Source organism: Lepisosteus oculatus, chromosome 1, assembly GCF_040954835.1.
Source record: "Lepisosteus oculatus isolate fLepOcu1 chromosome 1, fLepOcu1.hap2, whole genome shotgun sequence".
NCBI lineage: Eukaryota > Metazoa > Chordata > Actinopteri > Semionotiformes > Lepisosteidae > Lepisosteus > Lepisosteus oculatus.
The window spans coordinates 57,679,226-57,697,464 of record NC_090696.1 but is presented as its reverse complement, the minus strand read 5'-3'; the positions used below and the strand labels follow the sequence as shown (position 1 = coordinate 57,697,464).

The 18,239-nt window shown below is 36.4% G+C and overlaps 1 protein-coding gene across 2 annotated transcripts in view; it reads left to right on the top strand.

Moving 5' to 3' along the window:
• The window catches only part of egf (epidermal growth factor), a 56,143-nt gene extending 50,275 nt beyond the window's left edge, over positions 1-5,868 (top strand). For both annotated transcript variants that reach the window (XM_015345286.2, XM_015345287.2), the window contains 2 exons: positions 818-914; positions 3,339-5,868. In XM_015345286.2, coding sequence (XP_015200772.2) covers positions 818-914; positions 3,339-3,550 — 309 coding nt within the window. In that variant the 3' untranslated portion in view covers positions 3,551-5,868. The remainder of the gene's footprint in view (positions 1-817; positions 915-3,338) is intronic.
• The last annotated feature ends 12,371 nt before the right edge of the window (positions 5,869-18,239 follow it).

Here is an 18,239-nt window from a genome sequence, read left to right as displayed (position 1 = left end):
GTATCCTTAATCTTGGTGCTGGATGTTTTTTTCAGCTATAGTTCAAGATCAGTTTTATGGTTTATTAATCACACTCAGGGGCTGGAAGCTTGCAAATTAGTCAATTATGGAGGTTTGTTTGCCAGGGGAATGATACAGGATACTGACCCTTAATGGCTGCTGTGCATCCAGCAGGAGGGAGGTATTTCAGTGATGGATTACGTTTGTTCCTTCCTGTAGGTAATACACTTTGAGAACCTTTGTAATGAAAGGCACAACAAAAATGCAAGGAATTACTATTATTGTCCATTCATTTTCTAACCGTATTGAAGAATACAGGTCTCAAGGCAGGATACACCCTGGACAGGCTGGCAGTCCATCACACACCTACTCACACCAGATACAATATCTTTGGACTGTTGGGGAAACTGGAGCACCCAGAGGAAACCTATGTGAATGCAGAACCCCACAAAAGAATAATAACTACTGTATAACTGTGATGCCCTCATCATATTAAATACATTTGACTTGTTAACCTTTCCCAAAGTGAATCACTTTAAATGTTATAAATGGTAAGATAAAGCAGATCACTACTGGTAAAAAGACCAGGCACAAAACTTGTCCCCAGGGTACATGGTAGACAGTAGTTTTAATAATAAAAACACTTAAACGTTTTTTTGTAAAAAACTGTTTACTAACGAACTTGTAAAATTCTTGAATTGATTGTGGATTTTTTGGTCGAATGCATATACTAATGACCTCCTGCAACTCTTAGCTGGTATGCTTTCTGAAACATTTCTTCTTAATAAAAATGTATAATTACATTTTTCCTTTGCAGTTCTATGTTATGCTAGAGCATGGTTCAGATGGGGAAGGCAACATCATGCATGTCATTGGGGGTAAACGAACGTGTCCTTCTTGCTCATCTGAAACAGGTAGCTATTCTTCATTTGCTGTGGTCATTTAGAAAGAAATAATATGAAGAATAATATGATCCTTCCCATATCCAAATGGTAAGCCCTTCCCTCCCCAATCCAAAGGGAACCAAAACAATCCCCATTGGATGGAGGTTTTTATGGGTGAGCTCAACAACATTTTTACATTTATAAGATCACTTCATTAGCCATATACAATTTCTTGCATTAGGAATTTTATGGTGTCCACCTCCACTCCCCAACTAATCCCATACACCCACAGAATGGATAGCCCATGTGTGCACATTAAGACAAGAAAAACCCCACCAGTGTCACTGGATCTACCTCTGCCTCTGCATTAGAGAAAAATATCAAATGACGAGTCACCATTCAATTCAAGAAAGACCAGACACAAGGAAGAGTTTCCCCAGATTAGTACTACATGGCTAAGGAGATCATCTACCCACAGGTGATCCTGGTGGGCAGTAATCTTTGGGGAGTCAATGAATCCCATCAGAATTGTTCACTACTAACTAGTCAAAGTGATCAAGTTATGGTCAGTGTTTTATTACAAACAGCATCACAACAACAGCTTCATCTACAAGAGGTGTGCCCCTATTTCAGACAGCACTGGCCTCTTACGTTCAGTATTTTAAGTAAGGCAAGAAATGGAAGAGCCTAAGGAATATCACAATTGAATGAAAACATACTGTAGGTCAAAAAAGACAAATTAGATAACAAAAGGTAAATTATAGGGTGAGTGGAGATCATGGATTTTAGAAAGATAGTTGTTTTATGTGACATGTTCTAGAGTGAGAGCCTAAATTTTATTTAATGTTGTCATGAAATAGGACCATTAGCATCAAACCAGATTGTGTCTGAACACATACTGTATTAATAGGTTACTGAGTACAATGTGATCTATACATAGGGAATGGAAGTGTCAAGCAAAACAGTCATTTTTATTGAGTGTATTTGGCAGTGGAATCCATCCATTTACACCTACATTATTGTTTATGTGTGATATTTTAAATTAACACAATTTTGTGTAATGGTGGGTAGAGTTCTTAAACCATTTTAAGACAATTGAAAGTGCTTAATCATCAGTTGATTACAGCCAAAATTCAAAATTTGTCAGTTATGTATTCAGAGGCAGCAGGGATCAGTTAGTTTTATATACTTAAAGTTAAATTGTAGAAGAAAAATGTGAGTGAATGGACAACATTTTCAAAAACAATAAAATATCATTAGTATAAAGTGAAATGTGAGGCTGGAATCAATAGGAAAAAATGTATCAGACTGTCACCAACTGGATTCTAATAATTCCCATTTGATTATGAAGATTAATTTAGTCATGTAAGTTTCAAATTAGCACTGGTATATATTTTAGTATTCATATTTATTAGGGATAGAGGGAAATAGCTAGCACATTCTGTTTCGTTGTTAATAATGACTTAGTGGTATGCATGTTTGTATACATACCCTTTACTATAGTTTGTGTGCTAAAAGGTAAAAGGTGTGAAAAAATATTTGTGGGGATGCTATCGGACCCAGGGATTTGCTTTGACTGGGGACACAGTCAGAAAGAACTCGCTACCCCCAGTATTTGATTTACCACTGCTGAAGGCAGTTTAAGAAACTTTTACATTTACCACTATCTAGTGGATTATTAGAGCTGCATGCTTTTGAACAAAAGGAGCAGAATTCAAAAATGATTAGAATCACAATGAAGACCATGTCACCTCTCAAGGTCTTAAAATAGAATGTTTACAAAGCTTTCTGCAGAGACTTAAAATTAGAAGATGGCTCAGTCTGCTGCCATAATAGTATAATTCTGATCATTTTTTTGTATAAGAACACATACATGCCTTTTACACAAAAGACTGAGTTCTTTTCTAGTAAAATCAAATGATAGCACAACTGTTTGAACTGTGTATTGCACAATTTTAACATAACATCCCATGATTTAAAGTCTACACTTTTAATTATACTACTGTATACAGTATGTTCAAACATTTTTTTCCTTTGTAATTTCTTCCCCACATTGTCAAGAAGATGAAAATGTATCAACATGTGCACCAAGCCTTTTTTTATATAAATAACTTGCTTCTCATCTTATATTTAATGGTTACATGAACTGATATTTATAGTTTAACGATCCGTGTTTTTCCTCCTTGATATCTTGATTGGCTATTCATTTTTCTCTGTTTCATAAAACTTTTTAGAATTCCTATAGGAAAGCCATTTTAAACACACTGCAGTATGTTTGCATTCCTTTCTATTGGTAAAATGTTGATTTTAAACCTCACTGAAATGCTGTGCTATCAATACAGACCGTACATTTAAAAAATGCTTTAGGAAATGAAGGTTGAGAATTTCCTTTTGTGCTACACATCCTTGTGTATCTACAATTTTATTCAGGTTTTTCATCCTATGTTTGAACAGGGGAGAGCTTTGTGTCTGAGGAACCATCCCCAAAAGAGAAGAAAAGCTCAGGATTCTCACCCGAGTTGTCTAACGGCCCCCATCAACTGGGGATGGAGGCCAACAGGACTGGCCTCCACCTGGATAAAAGAGATATTCTCTCTTTTCTGGAGGAAAATCAACTGGCTGGGATTGGGCCAAGTACAGTAGTACCCCAACCTGTCGGAGACTAGTTCTACCAGTGTTCTGCATTACACACTGCAGGGGATTAATAAATACTCTCAAGTTAATCCATGTAAGCTATCTGAGGGTAGTACTCCACATCTGATTAAGCTATTCACGTATCTTTTTGCATCTGAATGAAGTACTTCTGAAAGGGAACGGAGTAAAATTTGTTCCGATGTAGAAGTAGCAATAGAGATTGAAAAGAAGAATTATTTATTTGTATGCTTTCTGTTTACTGCTGCTGAATCTTCTTTGATGATACACAGAAATTAAAGTATTGTTAACAGCTTGTGTTTGCCTTTTGCCAGATAAGGGACCAAGAATATTAATTTTTGAATTAATTAATTAATAGATGTCTAAAATTATCACATTATTAGGTTCAAAGAATTTAGCTCTTGTCACACACCCAGGAGGGGAGTGAGAACTTCCATACTGGCTAAATGAAATTCAATTTTAAACTACATCATTCCCTAATTACAAATTACAAATAGCTACATTCAGCAGGATAAAGGTTTCAGAAGGGATTTAATGCTAAGCTATTAAACCTGTGTGCTAACACTGGAGATAGGAAGTAAGTACAGTATGTTTTTTAAAAAAAACATTTTGATGGTTTCATTTGAGAACTGACATCTTTTATATACATGTATCGATAGTGTGCTACACTGGTGGCTGGAACTAGCAGCTACTGTATGTGAATATTAGGAGTATTGTTATGATTTGCCAAAAATAAACTAGGATTAATTTACTAAACTAAAGTCTTAACACAAAGAGTTCAAACAGCTAACTTTAAATTATTGTTAATTAGCTGTATAAAAATGGAGGAGTTTTAGTAGAACCAATTTAAAGTGTTTTAGCTCCCAGAGGGGTGTAAGTGTACAAACATATCCTTCTAGTTATGGTTATGTACTGAGCAAGTTTTATTTCAGAACTTTACACTTTCCAGAGCTTAAATCAATTAACAAAGAAAATTAAAAAAATAATTTAACACTGCAAGCTCTTATCCATTTCCCTGGTTTTGAGAAATATGTTTTTATTTATACAGTGTTTCATTATATTTCTTGCATTCTTGTATTTTGCTTTTACATAGAGAGGTATTTAAGAAATAATGTTTTTTTTTATTTTAGAATCACTGTTAATAAATAGGGCTCATTGATACGATTGTACACTCACAGCACTCAAAGTCACAGGTATCTTAGTGTTTGGTGTTAATCAGGAGGTCAGGTGGTTTCAAGCCAACCTCTAGTCTACTGAACCTCTGCCAATAATTATTCCCAACCATGACCTTAAATGATAATGTTGGTTTTATTTCAATATGTGTTATTTAACTTACTGAAGCTACAGTATCTCAACCCATTTAAGAGCTGAAAACATATTTGATCTTGTAAGTAAATCTATGCAATTGCTAGTTCTCTTAGGGGCTGCATTTAGTAAAGGGGAGGCCAGCTTGAAACTACCATGCAGCGTTTGTCCAATTCTGTGCTCAGCTTTGGGGAGTCACAATCCCTTGTCAGATACTGTACAGCAGGTTATCTCTGGTGTATTCTGGATCTCTGGTCCAACCTATACAGGGGCCTTTTTGTTTCATTTAGTTCAACGTTCCTATTAGTAGTTAATGGTGATGTGCATTGTGCATATCCTTAATTTAAAACCACAATGTCTGCATAGAATATGGTAACAACAGCTACTTAGTATTTTCAAAGTACTAGACAGCACGTTGGACTATTATACTCAGTGTAACTCGATGTTTAGTTTTTTGCAGGGTTGTTTGCTAGGCTATTAACATTAGAAGCAAAATTTTTAGGTAGCAAGCCATGCTTTAGAAAAAATAAATATTGACCACATACAAGCAATATACAACTGGACAACTGTCTATAAGTAGTAACTATCCTTGAAAATAAAAATAGTGAAAACTTCTTATACTTCTGGTGAGGTAATATAAATAAAACCATCTTATTTTTTAAGGGTATAATTTTCTGCTAATGTCCCAAGAATAAGAAACTGAACTCAGGGCATCAGCACTGCAGACAAGCACAGCACTTCTGTAACAGCACAAAAACACAAATCCAGGAATACAGGCATCATCAGGGGATTAACCCTCCTGTGGTAATGGTGTGCTTTCTTGTGGTGCATACAATGTGATTTGACATGCCCTTCACGTCCTGTTCATTGTGTGAAAACTGGATCTGAGCAACTTTGCAATACCATCTTTTTACTTTTGCTCCTACATAAAGCTTTGTTGAGTTTTAATTCGGTTACCCATCATGTATAAGTTTCCTTTCATTTTTCCTTTCAAAATAAAATAGCAGTCTATTCTGCTGCTTTTCTATCTGTTGTATCTTTTGTTTATACAGTGGTCTAAAATGTTTGTGAATTTCATGGGCTCATTAGTGCTTCAGTAATTCTGAACCAGAGCTTGTTTTCTCTGTCATCAATTAAACCATCATGTAAAACAAATATTTTGGTTTATTTGTGTTAGTATCCATTAATCTTTTACTGTTATGATTTTGTTGTAGATGTTCTTTTAAGGGGAGGCATGGAGGCTCAGAGGTTATCATTGCTGCCTCATAGTGCTGGAGCCTTGGGTTCAATCCCTCGGGTGCTTTCTGTGTGGAGTTTGCATGTTCTCCCTGTGTTCACATCCTCCAGATGCTCTGGTTTCTTCCCACAGTCCAAAGGCATACTGGCAGGTTAATAGGCTTCTGGAACAACTGACCCCAGTGTGAGTGTGTGCTTGTCTGTGTCTGTGTCTGCCCTGTGATGTACTGACGTCCCATCCAGGATGTATTCTGCCTTGTGCCCATTGCTTGCTAGGACAAGCTCTGACTCCCCGTGACCCTGTATTGGATAAAGCAATTGGAACATGGATGTATAGATGAAAATTATTTTCATTTACTACTTAGTAATTTGCTATGGACAATGTCTATGGCTCTGCATTGCATGAGTAATTAGTGTGTATGGATATAGGAACATATTTGGTGTACATCCAATGCTTTTTCTTCTCCTTATACAGTATTGAAAGCTTATTTTTAATATTCTTAAGTTTTTCATTTAATTTTTCATTTGACAGTCTTTTAATGTTATTGTTTCGTCCTATACACTGTTTTAGACTGTTAATCAATTCATCCTTCCAGTCTTCTTACCTGCTGAATACAAGCACGGGCTGTCTGAAAACATACACTGTGATTGTTCCTGTTTTCTACATACTGTAAAACAAGAATTAATGCCACAGTTAATCTGAAGTCATTTTACTTCACAGGTTTTCAGGAGACAGAGCCATGGTGTAAATATGTTTCAAACTAAGTGCTGTAGAATAAAATAAATGCAAATGAAAATATAGTAAAGGTTTCAACTATTAAACTTTCCGTTTCTTGTATGCGCTCTTGAGGACTTACAAGGACAGGGTTACTCTCCCTGTAATAACTCACTGATCTGACTCCTCCACAAAAGATTAATTCTCAAGATGCAACATTCAACTGTACTTATTAAATAGATGTTTAGATAAAGGTGCTGTCATCACCCAACAAAGCCACATTGCTCTGCCTGTTCACACATGTAACTAACAAGTACATTAAAAGCTTCAGGCCATGCACAACTCCACTCAAAGGAATGAGAAGACCCAAACCCCAAACACGAGACTCAGGAGCATCATCAGAGTGACAAAGTAAATGAGCAGCACCTGTCTTTGGAGAACTGCTGGCAGAAAGTTTGGACAGAATAAATTGTCTTACTAGAAATTTACTGCATAACTGTATTATGAAGTCAAAGATATTGAAGGTACCTGGATCGATTTAAGAATACTAAGCACCTTCTCGTCAAAGCTGTATATACTCTACGCATATGGTCTAGTTTTTGTGTAGTATTTAAAAAGCATTCTGGTTATCCTTATACATTTGAAGAACAATGCAGCAGTGCTCTTTGAAACGTCGAAACTGATTTTTAAAAGACCCTTCAAAATGAACTCTGACATAATGTAGAAAGACATCCCAAAAACTATGTACAATACCTATCCATCCATCCATTTTCTAACCATTATCTTCAATACAGGGTCACACGGGCGCTGGAGCCTATCCAAGCAAGTGGGGTAGACCTTGGATGGGATGCCAGGCTATTGCAGGGCACACACAGACACAAATATATCAATTATCTCACCTGGGACAATTTGCCTTCCAATACAGTATGCGTTTAGACTGTAAGAGTTAAGCCAGAGGTACCAGAAGGAAATATATGTAATAATAATAATAATAATAATAATAATAATAATAATAATAACATCACTTTATTAACCCTTTATAATTTCTTGCAGTAGGAATTATCTTTTTGCATACCCCAGCTTGCTCTCCATGAGACACCCAGACAGGGAGAGAGCCTGGGGTCAGAGCGCAGGGTTTGCTGTTGTACAGCACCCCTGGAGCAGCTGGGGTTAAGGGCCTTGCAAATCATCTTTCAAAGTAACTTCAGTTTTATTTCTCCTGAATACCATCCATGCATTTGAAGCAAAATTAGGATACAATGTCTTCATTCAATATGGAGATCCCACACAACTGGATGTTTTTGAAATGTTACAGTACAATTTTACTTCATTATTTCTGAATGACGGTCCTTCAAGGCACTGCTGTGTTTGACTGTGCACAACTGTTTGACTCTTAGCATGCCTGACAGGAGGCAGTTCCCGGGCAGAAAGAGTAGTGTGTTGCCACATTTTATTTGGACACAGAGCCAAGAAAGCTAGAGGTGCCTGAAGCAGGAACAAATTCAAATGCACAGCATGACCAATTGCTAGAGGCAATCTTAAGTGCCTCTTCTTTGTCATCTTTTGCATCTTTTTATTGACTAATCATTAAATACGTTCTAGCTATTCTTCTAATGACATATAGTAAGAAGTAGTGAAACAGCAAGCAGGCGCTTATTCCTATGTGGTGCACATCACAGGACAATCTAAGTTTCCTACCTGAACTGTTGCTTCACTTGATTTCACAAAGTAGCCTATTGTTCTGAAACAAGGATTAATTTACGAGCCTCACTTAATCCCATGCATTTGAGAAAGAACACATTTCAGTTCCAAAGTTTGAAAATGCTCCACAAAACCTTTCAGTCTTTTCTATTCTGACACGACTGACTCTAGCCACACCCCTAAAAGAATGGTAGATATTAACCCTAAGGGTAAGATTACTCAGTACACTCAAACTGTATTGTGTTCTGCTAGACATACACAGCTCTGTGTGTTAAAAAGGAATTAGCAAAAAGTAATTCAATTGTTTTTCTCAAAATATCTGTTGCAATTTAAATTTTGATTGATAGCAGCATTCATTTACCTTCTGACTTTCATTTAGGAGTTGAAATACATAGAAACCCACTTTATATCCTATATTTGGTTTTAGATTGTATGTCTGGGTGTACAGTGTCAGCTTTCGCTTCTTAAATTGCATAAGATTTTAAGTCTCAAATCATTTCTGATTACCTGTGAATGCATGACAATATTATTTTCATTAAAGGGGAAATATTTCTTCTTCTTTTAAGCACCACAACAGTTATACTTCTATGACTCTTTCATGTTCTAGAAATAAGTTCCTTTTTCAGAGAATTCATAGAATTGTCTGCCTTGTCAGGCACGTCTGAAGGCTGTTATCATTTAACAAGAGTATTGTATCTTATTTTAAGAATCTTGGTGCTTGGCCTTATAGAGACAAAAAAGCACTTTCTTTCAAAACCACCAGAGAAGAAACCAGCGAAATCGATATTGATTTCATGAAGCAGCACACTTATCTGTATATTGCTCTCCATTAGAAGAGACAGGACTGGTTGGTGTAATACTTGCAAGGGGTTAGATTGGTCTCATGACAAAGGTGAAATGAGACCCAATGTCAATTTCTACCAAATTACCCTTCACTGAAGCCAACAGTGAAAAATGAGTACGGGTGTGCTTATACTTTGAAAAAAAAAACTGAGTGGGTTGTGCTTTGATTTGAAGATTGAGTTAAGTTCCAAACAAGCCTTCCTGGCTTCATTGCTACTATTGCCTCAAAATCCATCTAAATTGAGGTAGTGTCACAAATATTTTCTTATATTACTTATCTAACAAATAATTGTCCTGATTTCAGTTATTGAAGGTCTTATATGAATATATTATATATTATGAATATATTCTTTCAGAATATGTATCTTAATGTGTGTAAAATGGTATCTCTCTCTAACAAGTGTAATGAACTGCAAGATAAAGTGACCAGATGCCAGATGGCCTCATAATCCCCAAGACACCTTTGAGACAGAGCACGTTTTCACATTTGCCACAAACCTTAAAGCAATTAAAGTGCAAATTGAGTACTAAACCATTCCAAAACTAATGCTGGTGTTTAATGAACATTAATTTTCCTAAGTTTTTGATTTACCTTATTTATTCATCTATAATTACCTTTTTGTCTCTTTATGTCATCTCTTTACAGCAATTTTCTCACCATTTTATCCAATATGGCAGCCCTACATCAACATTCCCTATTCAAAATACTGTAGGTTAAACTTTTGTCAGGCTTTTCTGGTACTCATGAAAACTATTTACTATTGAGGGTCACTGTGCAAATTATTTTATTAAAAGAAGTTTAAAAGAAGATGTCAAATTAAACATAATGGTAGCAGCAAAATAAATATTGCAAATATTGAAGTAGTGACTAAAAACCACGTATCAATTCAAGAAAAATTAAGCTCTAAATTTCTCTCTCAAATGAGACTCCATTTAAAATCATTTTAAATACAACTGTAATACTTCTTTCATTCAATAATTATTTCTTTTTCATGAAAGTACTAAAGAGAAAAATCAGCAGAGAATGCATTAGGATATGAGGAGGTTGCTACCTGTACAAGCTACAGTACGTACACTTAGAGCAAGAAAGAGAACAAGAACAAAGATGATGATGTAGGAATTCACATCACCAAGTTAATTAGTTTGGAAATTTAGGGTAGTTATTGGTGGCATTGGCATTGGTTTGGAAATTCTAGTTCTGGGGGAAGAGTGCCACCTATTGATGCTCAAACAGGTACATCTTGGTTTTCCTTCAGGTTCTCCCACTTCTGAAATGACCAGTGGTGTTAAACCTGCTTATAATCCAGTGCTCCCGAACTCCAGGCCTGAAGGGACACAAAGAATACAGTTTTTGCCTGAAATTCTTAGCAGAAAAAGTAACAAAGGCTCGCTTAACTCAGTCATTTCTTATCTTTCCCCATGTCTGTGCGTAGTTAGAACTGATGACCTCTATGACCAATTGGAGTACAGTCCTTGAAAACTAAATTTTAGCAACACTAGAATCAATAAACAAGGAAACAAAATATATTGCATTGTAATACAGAGTGAAAGTCCAATATTGTTTAAAGAAAGGATAAACACTATTTAGCATGATTGTGCTATCAATTTACAGCATAATCCCTTTCAGGTATTGGGCAACTTTAAAATATTGTTTTGTGTTAAAGACTCCCTGGACTGATTAAGCTTTCTCAACAAGAGTACTGAACTGTAACAGAAAACCAAACATTGGTTTCTTCTTTTAAAACAATTGGGATATGGGAGAAATTGCAGACTAGAGTGTGATTTTTAATTTGGAAGATAGTATGCAGTTCCTAATAATTCCTAGTGTAATATTATAGACATTGGCCTCTTAGGGTAACAATATAATTACTCATTTTGGAGAATTAGATAACATTTAGATAATTTACCACTTATGACCGACAGGTCTCTAATGCCTGTCTTCTAAGTGCATGCTGAAAAGGATCAATCATTAGTCTACATTATGGATTTACATGAGAGGGATTTTCATAGGATTTCTCTCAGTTTGTCATGTTCTAGCATGCAACTCACAGAAACCCCATCCTCCCAGCTGGCGTGTTTCCATTTTCCACTTTATTATGTAGACAGGAGTGGTCTGAACCAGTAGAAAGCAATTTTCTTAGGCATAGAAAATATATTTTTTTCCTTACTATTTCAACAAATATAGCAGTATTTTTTATTCTGTTAATTTAGAATATGAATTTTATTAGTCAATTGTTCATTGAACAAATATGTCTTTCTTTGCATCTCAAATCATAACTGCAATAATTGCTAAGGTATTTTGCACAGAAAGAGAGCAATGCTGTTTAATAAGTGAATTAGTATACATATATTGTATTCTAACACAATCAAAAATCTGTTGCTTGAAGAATTCTTTCTATTTCATACTGCTATTTCCTTAATGCTTGTGCGTCTTCTAAGATAAATTATCAGCATGAGAAGCTGGGTTGTGAGCTTGTGCCATTTGAAAAGACTAGAAAAAGAACAGAAGAAAAAAATACTTTGTTGACTTGTGAAAACAATGCAGAAAGTTTTTTTCCTCTTCTCAATTCTAACAATTGACTCTGGCTCTCACATGATGAGCCATAGACTCAGTAATTGCTGTGTCACCAGAAGGCTGTCTTAAGTTATTTGTGTTGTTATCAGAATATTTGAATTAGAATTGAAGCAAAAGCTTGATAGTGGAAGGTCCTAACCAACAGTATTTTGAATGTCTAAATAGAAAGATTAAATTCATTAAATAGAGGGCAGAATGTCTGCATTTACTAAAAAAAAACTGTAACTGATGGCGAAGATGGTGATAGTGGTTTGCCATCTGGACCTCTGCATTATAGATAGGTACAGAAAACAGACGGTAAAACCTTTTTTTTTCTGCGGACCAAATGTAGATCATTAAGGTTTTTAGCTGTGGTTGCAGTCCAGTCACATTTTCAGGTCAGCTGTTTGGAATTAAAAAGGGGATCAAGAGATAAGGGGTAATCCACCTGAGGAGAGCAGGCCGAGCCAGGGTGGCCAAAGATTACAGTATCTTTTTCTAATTTCTCTGTCAGACAGGAGCAGTTGGCCTTAAGTAACAGTTTTCTCTCTCAAACCTCACAGATGAGGGACTAAATAAGGTATTAACTGCCCACTCAAAGGCTTTGCTCTGATCCTTAAGGTCACAGCATTGTCTTTCTAGCTACTGACCTGGGAGAACATTCTGTTTGGCAAAGCTTACTAGATTTAGTGGAAGATAATACATGTATTTAAGAATTAACACATATGGCAAGTACTTACACCTATCAATTCTATTGCCTGCTGTATTGTTCGTCAATTAAGCAATCTGCAGTAGAACATAGGCAGAATGTGGGGGGTGGACATTACGATGCTTTCACAAAAAAAATAAAGTGCTTGTAAAAGAATGAAATTACTTCTACTCAAGTAATTGACAATACTGAATTTAGTCACGTTTTTTCATTGGTTCAGTATTCAAACAAAGAGTTCATAAACTGTGGAGTTTCAACAATCAAATGCTAGGAAAATGGTGTATTAGTTGAATATCCGTTATCTATAGAAGCTTATATTTATTTATGCTAAAATAGTTTACACGTAAACAGGTAAGATCTGATCTGACTTAAAAATATATGAGAAAAATAAGAATGAAAAAAATAGAATAGAATAAAAAAAATTCTAGTCTACTATGAACTTTATATATTGTATACAAAAATATTAAATTTAAAATAAAAGGTCTCAGATTATGTGGATAACTGTATAATGCATTCTAAATTGAACTGTTAATAAACATCTTTATAAAAAGGTTATTTACACTAACACTTTTTGTACTCCTGTGTTTGGACTGAGGATTTTTTAACAAAAGTAATCTTTTAACTGGTCTCCCAGTGTTAAAATTATATTTCAAATCCAGCAGGTGGTGCTACATTACAATTCACAACAAGAAATTGTGAAAGCATCTCAAAAATGACCATCACAACGTGCTAAACATCCTCCCCAAAATAATTAAAAACAAAACAAAGAAAACATTTTTGTAAATATCTTTGAAACCGTCCATATTCAACAACCCACTTATTCCCGGCTAGAACTGCAGGAGTCTGCAGCCTGTTCCAGAAGCATCGGGCACAAGGCAGGGCAGTATTCAAGATTAAGATCACTTTATTAGCCATATATAATTTCTTTCATTAGGGATTTGTCTTTTCGCATACCCAGGTTGCTCTCCATGAGACCCACAGACGAGGAGAGAGAAGCATGGGGTCAGAACGCAGGGTCAGACATTTATACAGCACCCCTGGAACGGTTTGGGTTAAGGGCCTTGCTCAGGGGCCCAAAGGAGTAGGGTTCCTCTGCCAGCCGCAGGATACAAACTGGCAACCTTCCAGATTCAGGGGCAGATCCTTAGCCACAGAGCCACCGCTCCGCCCCTGTTCATCCCTATTCTGGGCAGGATGTCAGTCAGCAGCATGGCATCTGTTTGTCTTTGGAAGGAAAAGGAGCACCTGTAGGAGCACCTACATGAAGACCATGCTTACTCCTCACAGAAGGTACGATAATCATATACCCTGGACCCAAGACCTAACTGTGAGGAAGTGATGCTAATTGCCATACTACCCTGCTGCCAAGAAATCATGAATGTTTCAATGTTTACTATACTCTAGCACTATACTCCTTTTTGCAGACTCCGATTCCATTTAATTTGCATTATATGGTGTCATTCTAAGCAGTGTTCTGTGAGTTAAAAAAAACAGTATTATGCTTTCAGATTCTGCACACAACTAGCATGTGCAGTGTTGGCTTGAATTTAAGTATATTTCTTTTCACTAAAAGAGTCTTGGCACTCTAATTGTGGACAAATGTATGCTAAGCATGCAGTAAAGGAATAGTACTCCCACATGCACAGCACAACATTATAATGATGCCTTGCTGGATATAAGCAAACAATTTGATCAGAGATTCAACACACTTTCTTTCCCATACTGTTGGTTAAAGCACCTTTAAAATTGCAGCAATTGAATATGAAATTATATTGTTATTTACCTCTATTCAACCTCTAAAAACATCTTAAAAGCTATGTAAAACTTAAATAATAAATTTAAGTTCAAGGCAAATTACATTTTAAAAGCCAACTAAATCTATCTATTTTTTAAATAGATTTTAAATATTTTATTTTTTTATATTTTTAAAATAATTTAAACAGTGAATATAACTATAAAAACAACTTATATCCATGGAAAGTTAGTGTGATACAGAGTGAGAGAACGAGAAACGTTGACATTTTAGACACTCATATCTCTTTGTTATCAACCAGGGTTCAAGATCACTTTAACTGGATTGAATTAGTGAAAAACAAATCCCTACGTAATGGCCTGTGCTGTCTAAATACCTGAGTAAACTTGCATCAGCATGACTGCTAATCTTAAAAAAAGGTGCTTTTGCTTGCCTCCAGATGCAATTTAGATGATCAAATATCAAAACAGTTATCATTTGACTCCCTCAAATAATGTATTGTGAAAAAAAATAGTGAATGAGTATATACAGTATATACAGAACTGTGCCTGGATATTAGTATTAGTTCGATTGTAAATGTCTACCTGGGGTGCTATCTGTTTGGAGTATATATGTTCTCCTCATGCTCTCATGGGTTTTCTCAGCGTGTTCCAGTTTCTTCCCATAGTCCAAAAACACACTAGTAGGTTAATTGGCTTCCAGGAAAACTAACCCTAGGTGTGAGTGCATGTGTGTGCATGTTATTGTCAGTGTTTGCGTCCAAACAATTGACTGGCATCTCATCCAGGGTGTACCCTGCCTTGTGCGACTGCTTGTGCGACTGCTCCTGGTCACCCACAACCCTGAATGGAAAGAAGCGGATAGAAGATGTATGGGAGTGTTTGAAGTAAGGGATTTGCCAGACAGGGTGAAGTTACATAAGAACATATGAAAGATTACAAACGAGAGGAAGTCATCCGGCCCTTCTAGACCATTCATTTCTTCAAAGAAGGCAAAACATCAGCTTGAACCACACAGCCAGATATCTTGTTCCATATTCCCACAACACTCTCCACACAGTCCACACAGTTTCCACTTTTTTCGTTTTACTGTTCATTTTGAAAAAAAAAGTTGGATCTCCTCTGAGGATTTAGAATACTTTTATTAAAGTCCAATTATAGTCTTCTCTGTTCAAGAAAAAAGGTTCAGTTCCTTCAGCTTGTCAGTGTAGGACATTTTTTTAAGTGTGAGAAATAGTCTGATTTCTCTTTTCTGGACTGATTGCAGAGCAGCAATATTCTTTTTGTTACATGGTGACCAACATTGTACACAACACCTGACCTCTTCTTGTGTAACTTACGTCACATACAGTATCAGTACCAGAAGGACAATGGCTTAAAGGCTCCAGCCCTGGATAGTCTACAAAATGGCTTACTGTAATGTCAGGCACAGACAAGACTGGTGTGGGAGGCCAAGCCCTGGGGGATTCAACAGTGTTATTCATAGCTTTAACTGCTCCAAGAAAATATTTGCAGAGAGATGCAGTAAGACTTCACATAGACCTCATGATGCCCTTGAAGCCTCCAATGTCTAACATCAGTGAGGCAGGCCTGTTTTTTAGTGTTTGATGTTATTTTCTATTTTTCGTATATTTGGAATTTGGGAGAAAAGTCTTAATTGGTTTTGCATATTTTTTATCTCTATAATTAGACTGCAAGTTTTGTGGAATTTTTTTTTTCTGTATTGTTCAATTTCATATGTGGTGCATTTGTACATCGGAGCTCCATAATCAAAATCACAAGCCGAAATAATAACTAAATTACTTTCTGTGAAAGAAAAACAGGTCTCAGGCCCGCCCACGCACCAGAGCAGTGGAGCGAGCTAGTGTTTGCCATGGTAGCCAGCCACTACCTGTCACTTGGTACTGGTTACCTTGGAGATGTTTTCTGACAGAAAATCTGCATCACCTGTGAACAGTTTCCACCCATGTATGTATCAGGTGGTGCGGAAGAATTAATGACAGCTCTGACATGCCTCAGGACTCTGGTATAGAGCTCTAGTATACACTGGGAGCCTCCCTGTACATGTATTCCTACTTTCAAGTTCCTGAGATATCTAGTCTTGTGCTGTGTCTTTGATGTCTGACCCTTGCCTTATTCTTCACCTAGTCTCCCTGAGATTACTTTGGGGTGCTTGGCTACGGTGTTTTCCCAGCTTTGACCCCTACTGGACTGGACTTTTTCCCCATCCTACTACAGCTCCATGCTGCAGCCTGTTCAGCCTCCCTGTGTGAGTGCTGGTTCTCTTAGCTGTCTTGACCAGCACAAGGGTTCACCTTATGGGAACAAACCTCTGTCTTCATCAGTGCAGCAGTGGAATCAGACAACAGGCATTTTGGACACTGCAAAAGAAAATAAAAATATATATATATGATCTATCACAAAAATATGGCTTGGCAAAATCAGCAATATACTGGAATATAATGAATTTGGAAGAAACCACAGCTAAAGCAGTAAAATGAGAAAACAACTGCAGTTTATGACAGAAAACCCATCAGAGCTGTCAAGGGAAACCCTGAAGTAACTGTCAATATAATCCCCATACTTCAAACAGAAGTTTTTGAAGTCCAGAGTCTGCAGAATTACACAACCTGTGCCACAGGATATCTTATCAGCACCATGAACAGGAAAGCTAGAAGGATGTATGGGTTTGCAAGTACAAATATTAATCCGAAGTGTTTTGGACAGAGTTTTATGGAAAGATTAGACTAAGACAAACCTTCACCATTGAGATTGAATGGGTAAAGCAAGCATCTGCAGATGGTGCAAAGAACAAGCCGCCTGTGGAACTACCTCACTCATCTTTATTAATGATAGACCTAGTGATGGCAATAAGCACAAATTCTAATATTTTTGGAAAGATATGTCTACTTATGCAGGGGAATGTACTTCCATGATAATTGGGTGGCACTTCACCAAGCACTATGTCAATGACCCAGAACTTAAGGCCAATGCAACCAAGGAATTTTGAAGGAGAAAAAAAAATATTGATGTAAATTCAATCAAATTCAATCAATTTTACTTGCTGAGAGAAAAACTGAACTCATAAAAAAAAACAGGAACTCAAAGGGACAGCAGTTAAATTTATCACATGATTACACAACACGTGAGCTCAAAGACCTTTGCAAGTATATAAGATAAAATTGTGAAGTCCCCCCTGTGATCTGTTTCAAAAATTAATTTATTTTATAACTGCTTTATCTAAAAGAGGATTATGGGGGTGCAAATGCCTATCCCAGCAAACAACAGGCACAAGGCAGAACATGACGCTAGTCCATCACAGAGCAACACACACACACTCACACCAGGACTAGTTTTTGTAGAAGCCGATTAACCAATAGGTACAGTATGTCTTTGGACTGTGGGAAGAAACTTACATGAACATACAGGTCTAGAATTTCAAATGAAAACACACTTGTGTTTGTTTTTGTAGCTTCTCTGAGCTAGAAAACAATAGGCATCATTTTGTTTTATTCATTTTACTCTTTTAATGTGGCTATTCTGTATTAAACTTTAAATGAAACCTTATTAAGCAGAATAATACTTAAATTAAGTGTTATATTCCAACAGATCCCAAACTTCTATATACAGGACAAAGCTTTAGTACTAGCTTAAAATAACAGTGAACTTAAAGAGACAATATCTATTAAAAAAAAAATCAAAAGCAACATATAAATAAGCTTCCCTACTCATTGGGTGTTAGAAGGCTCAGCGTTCTGAACAAGAACCCAATTTGTAGTCATGTTAGTGGTGAAGATACCTTTTTGACACATTAAGGGCATCTTGCAATTTACCAGTTTTAAAACACATCAAACTATAGAATAGGTGGGTAGCTGCGTCAGCATGCGT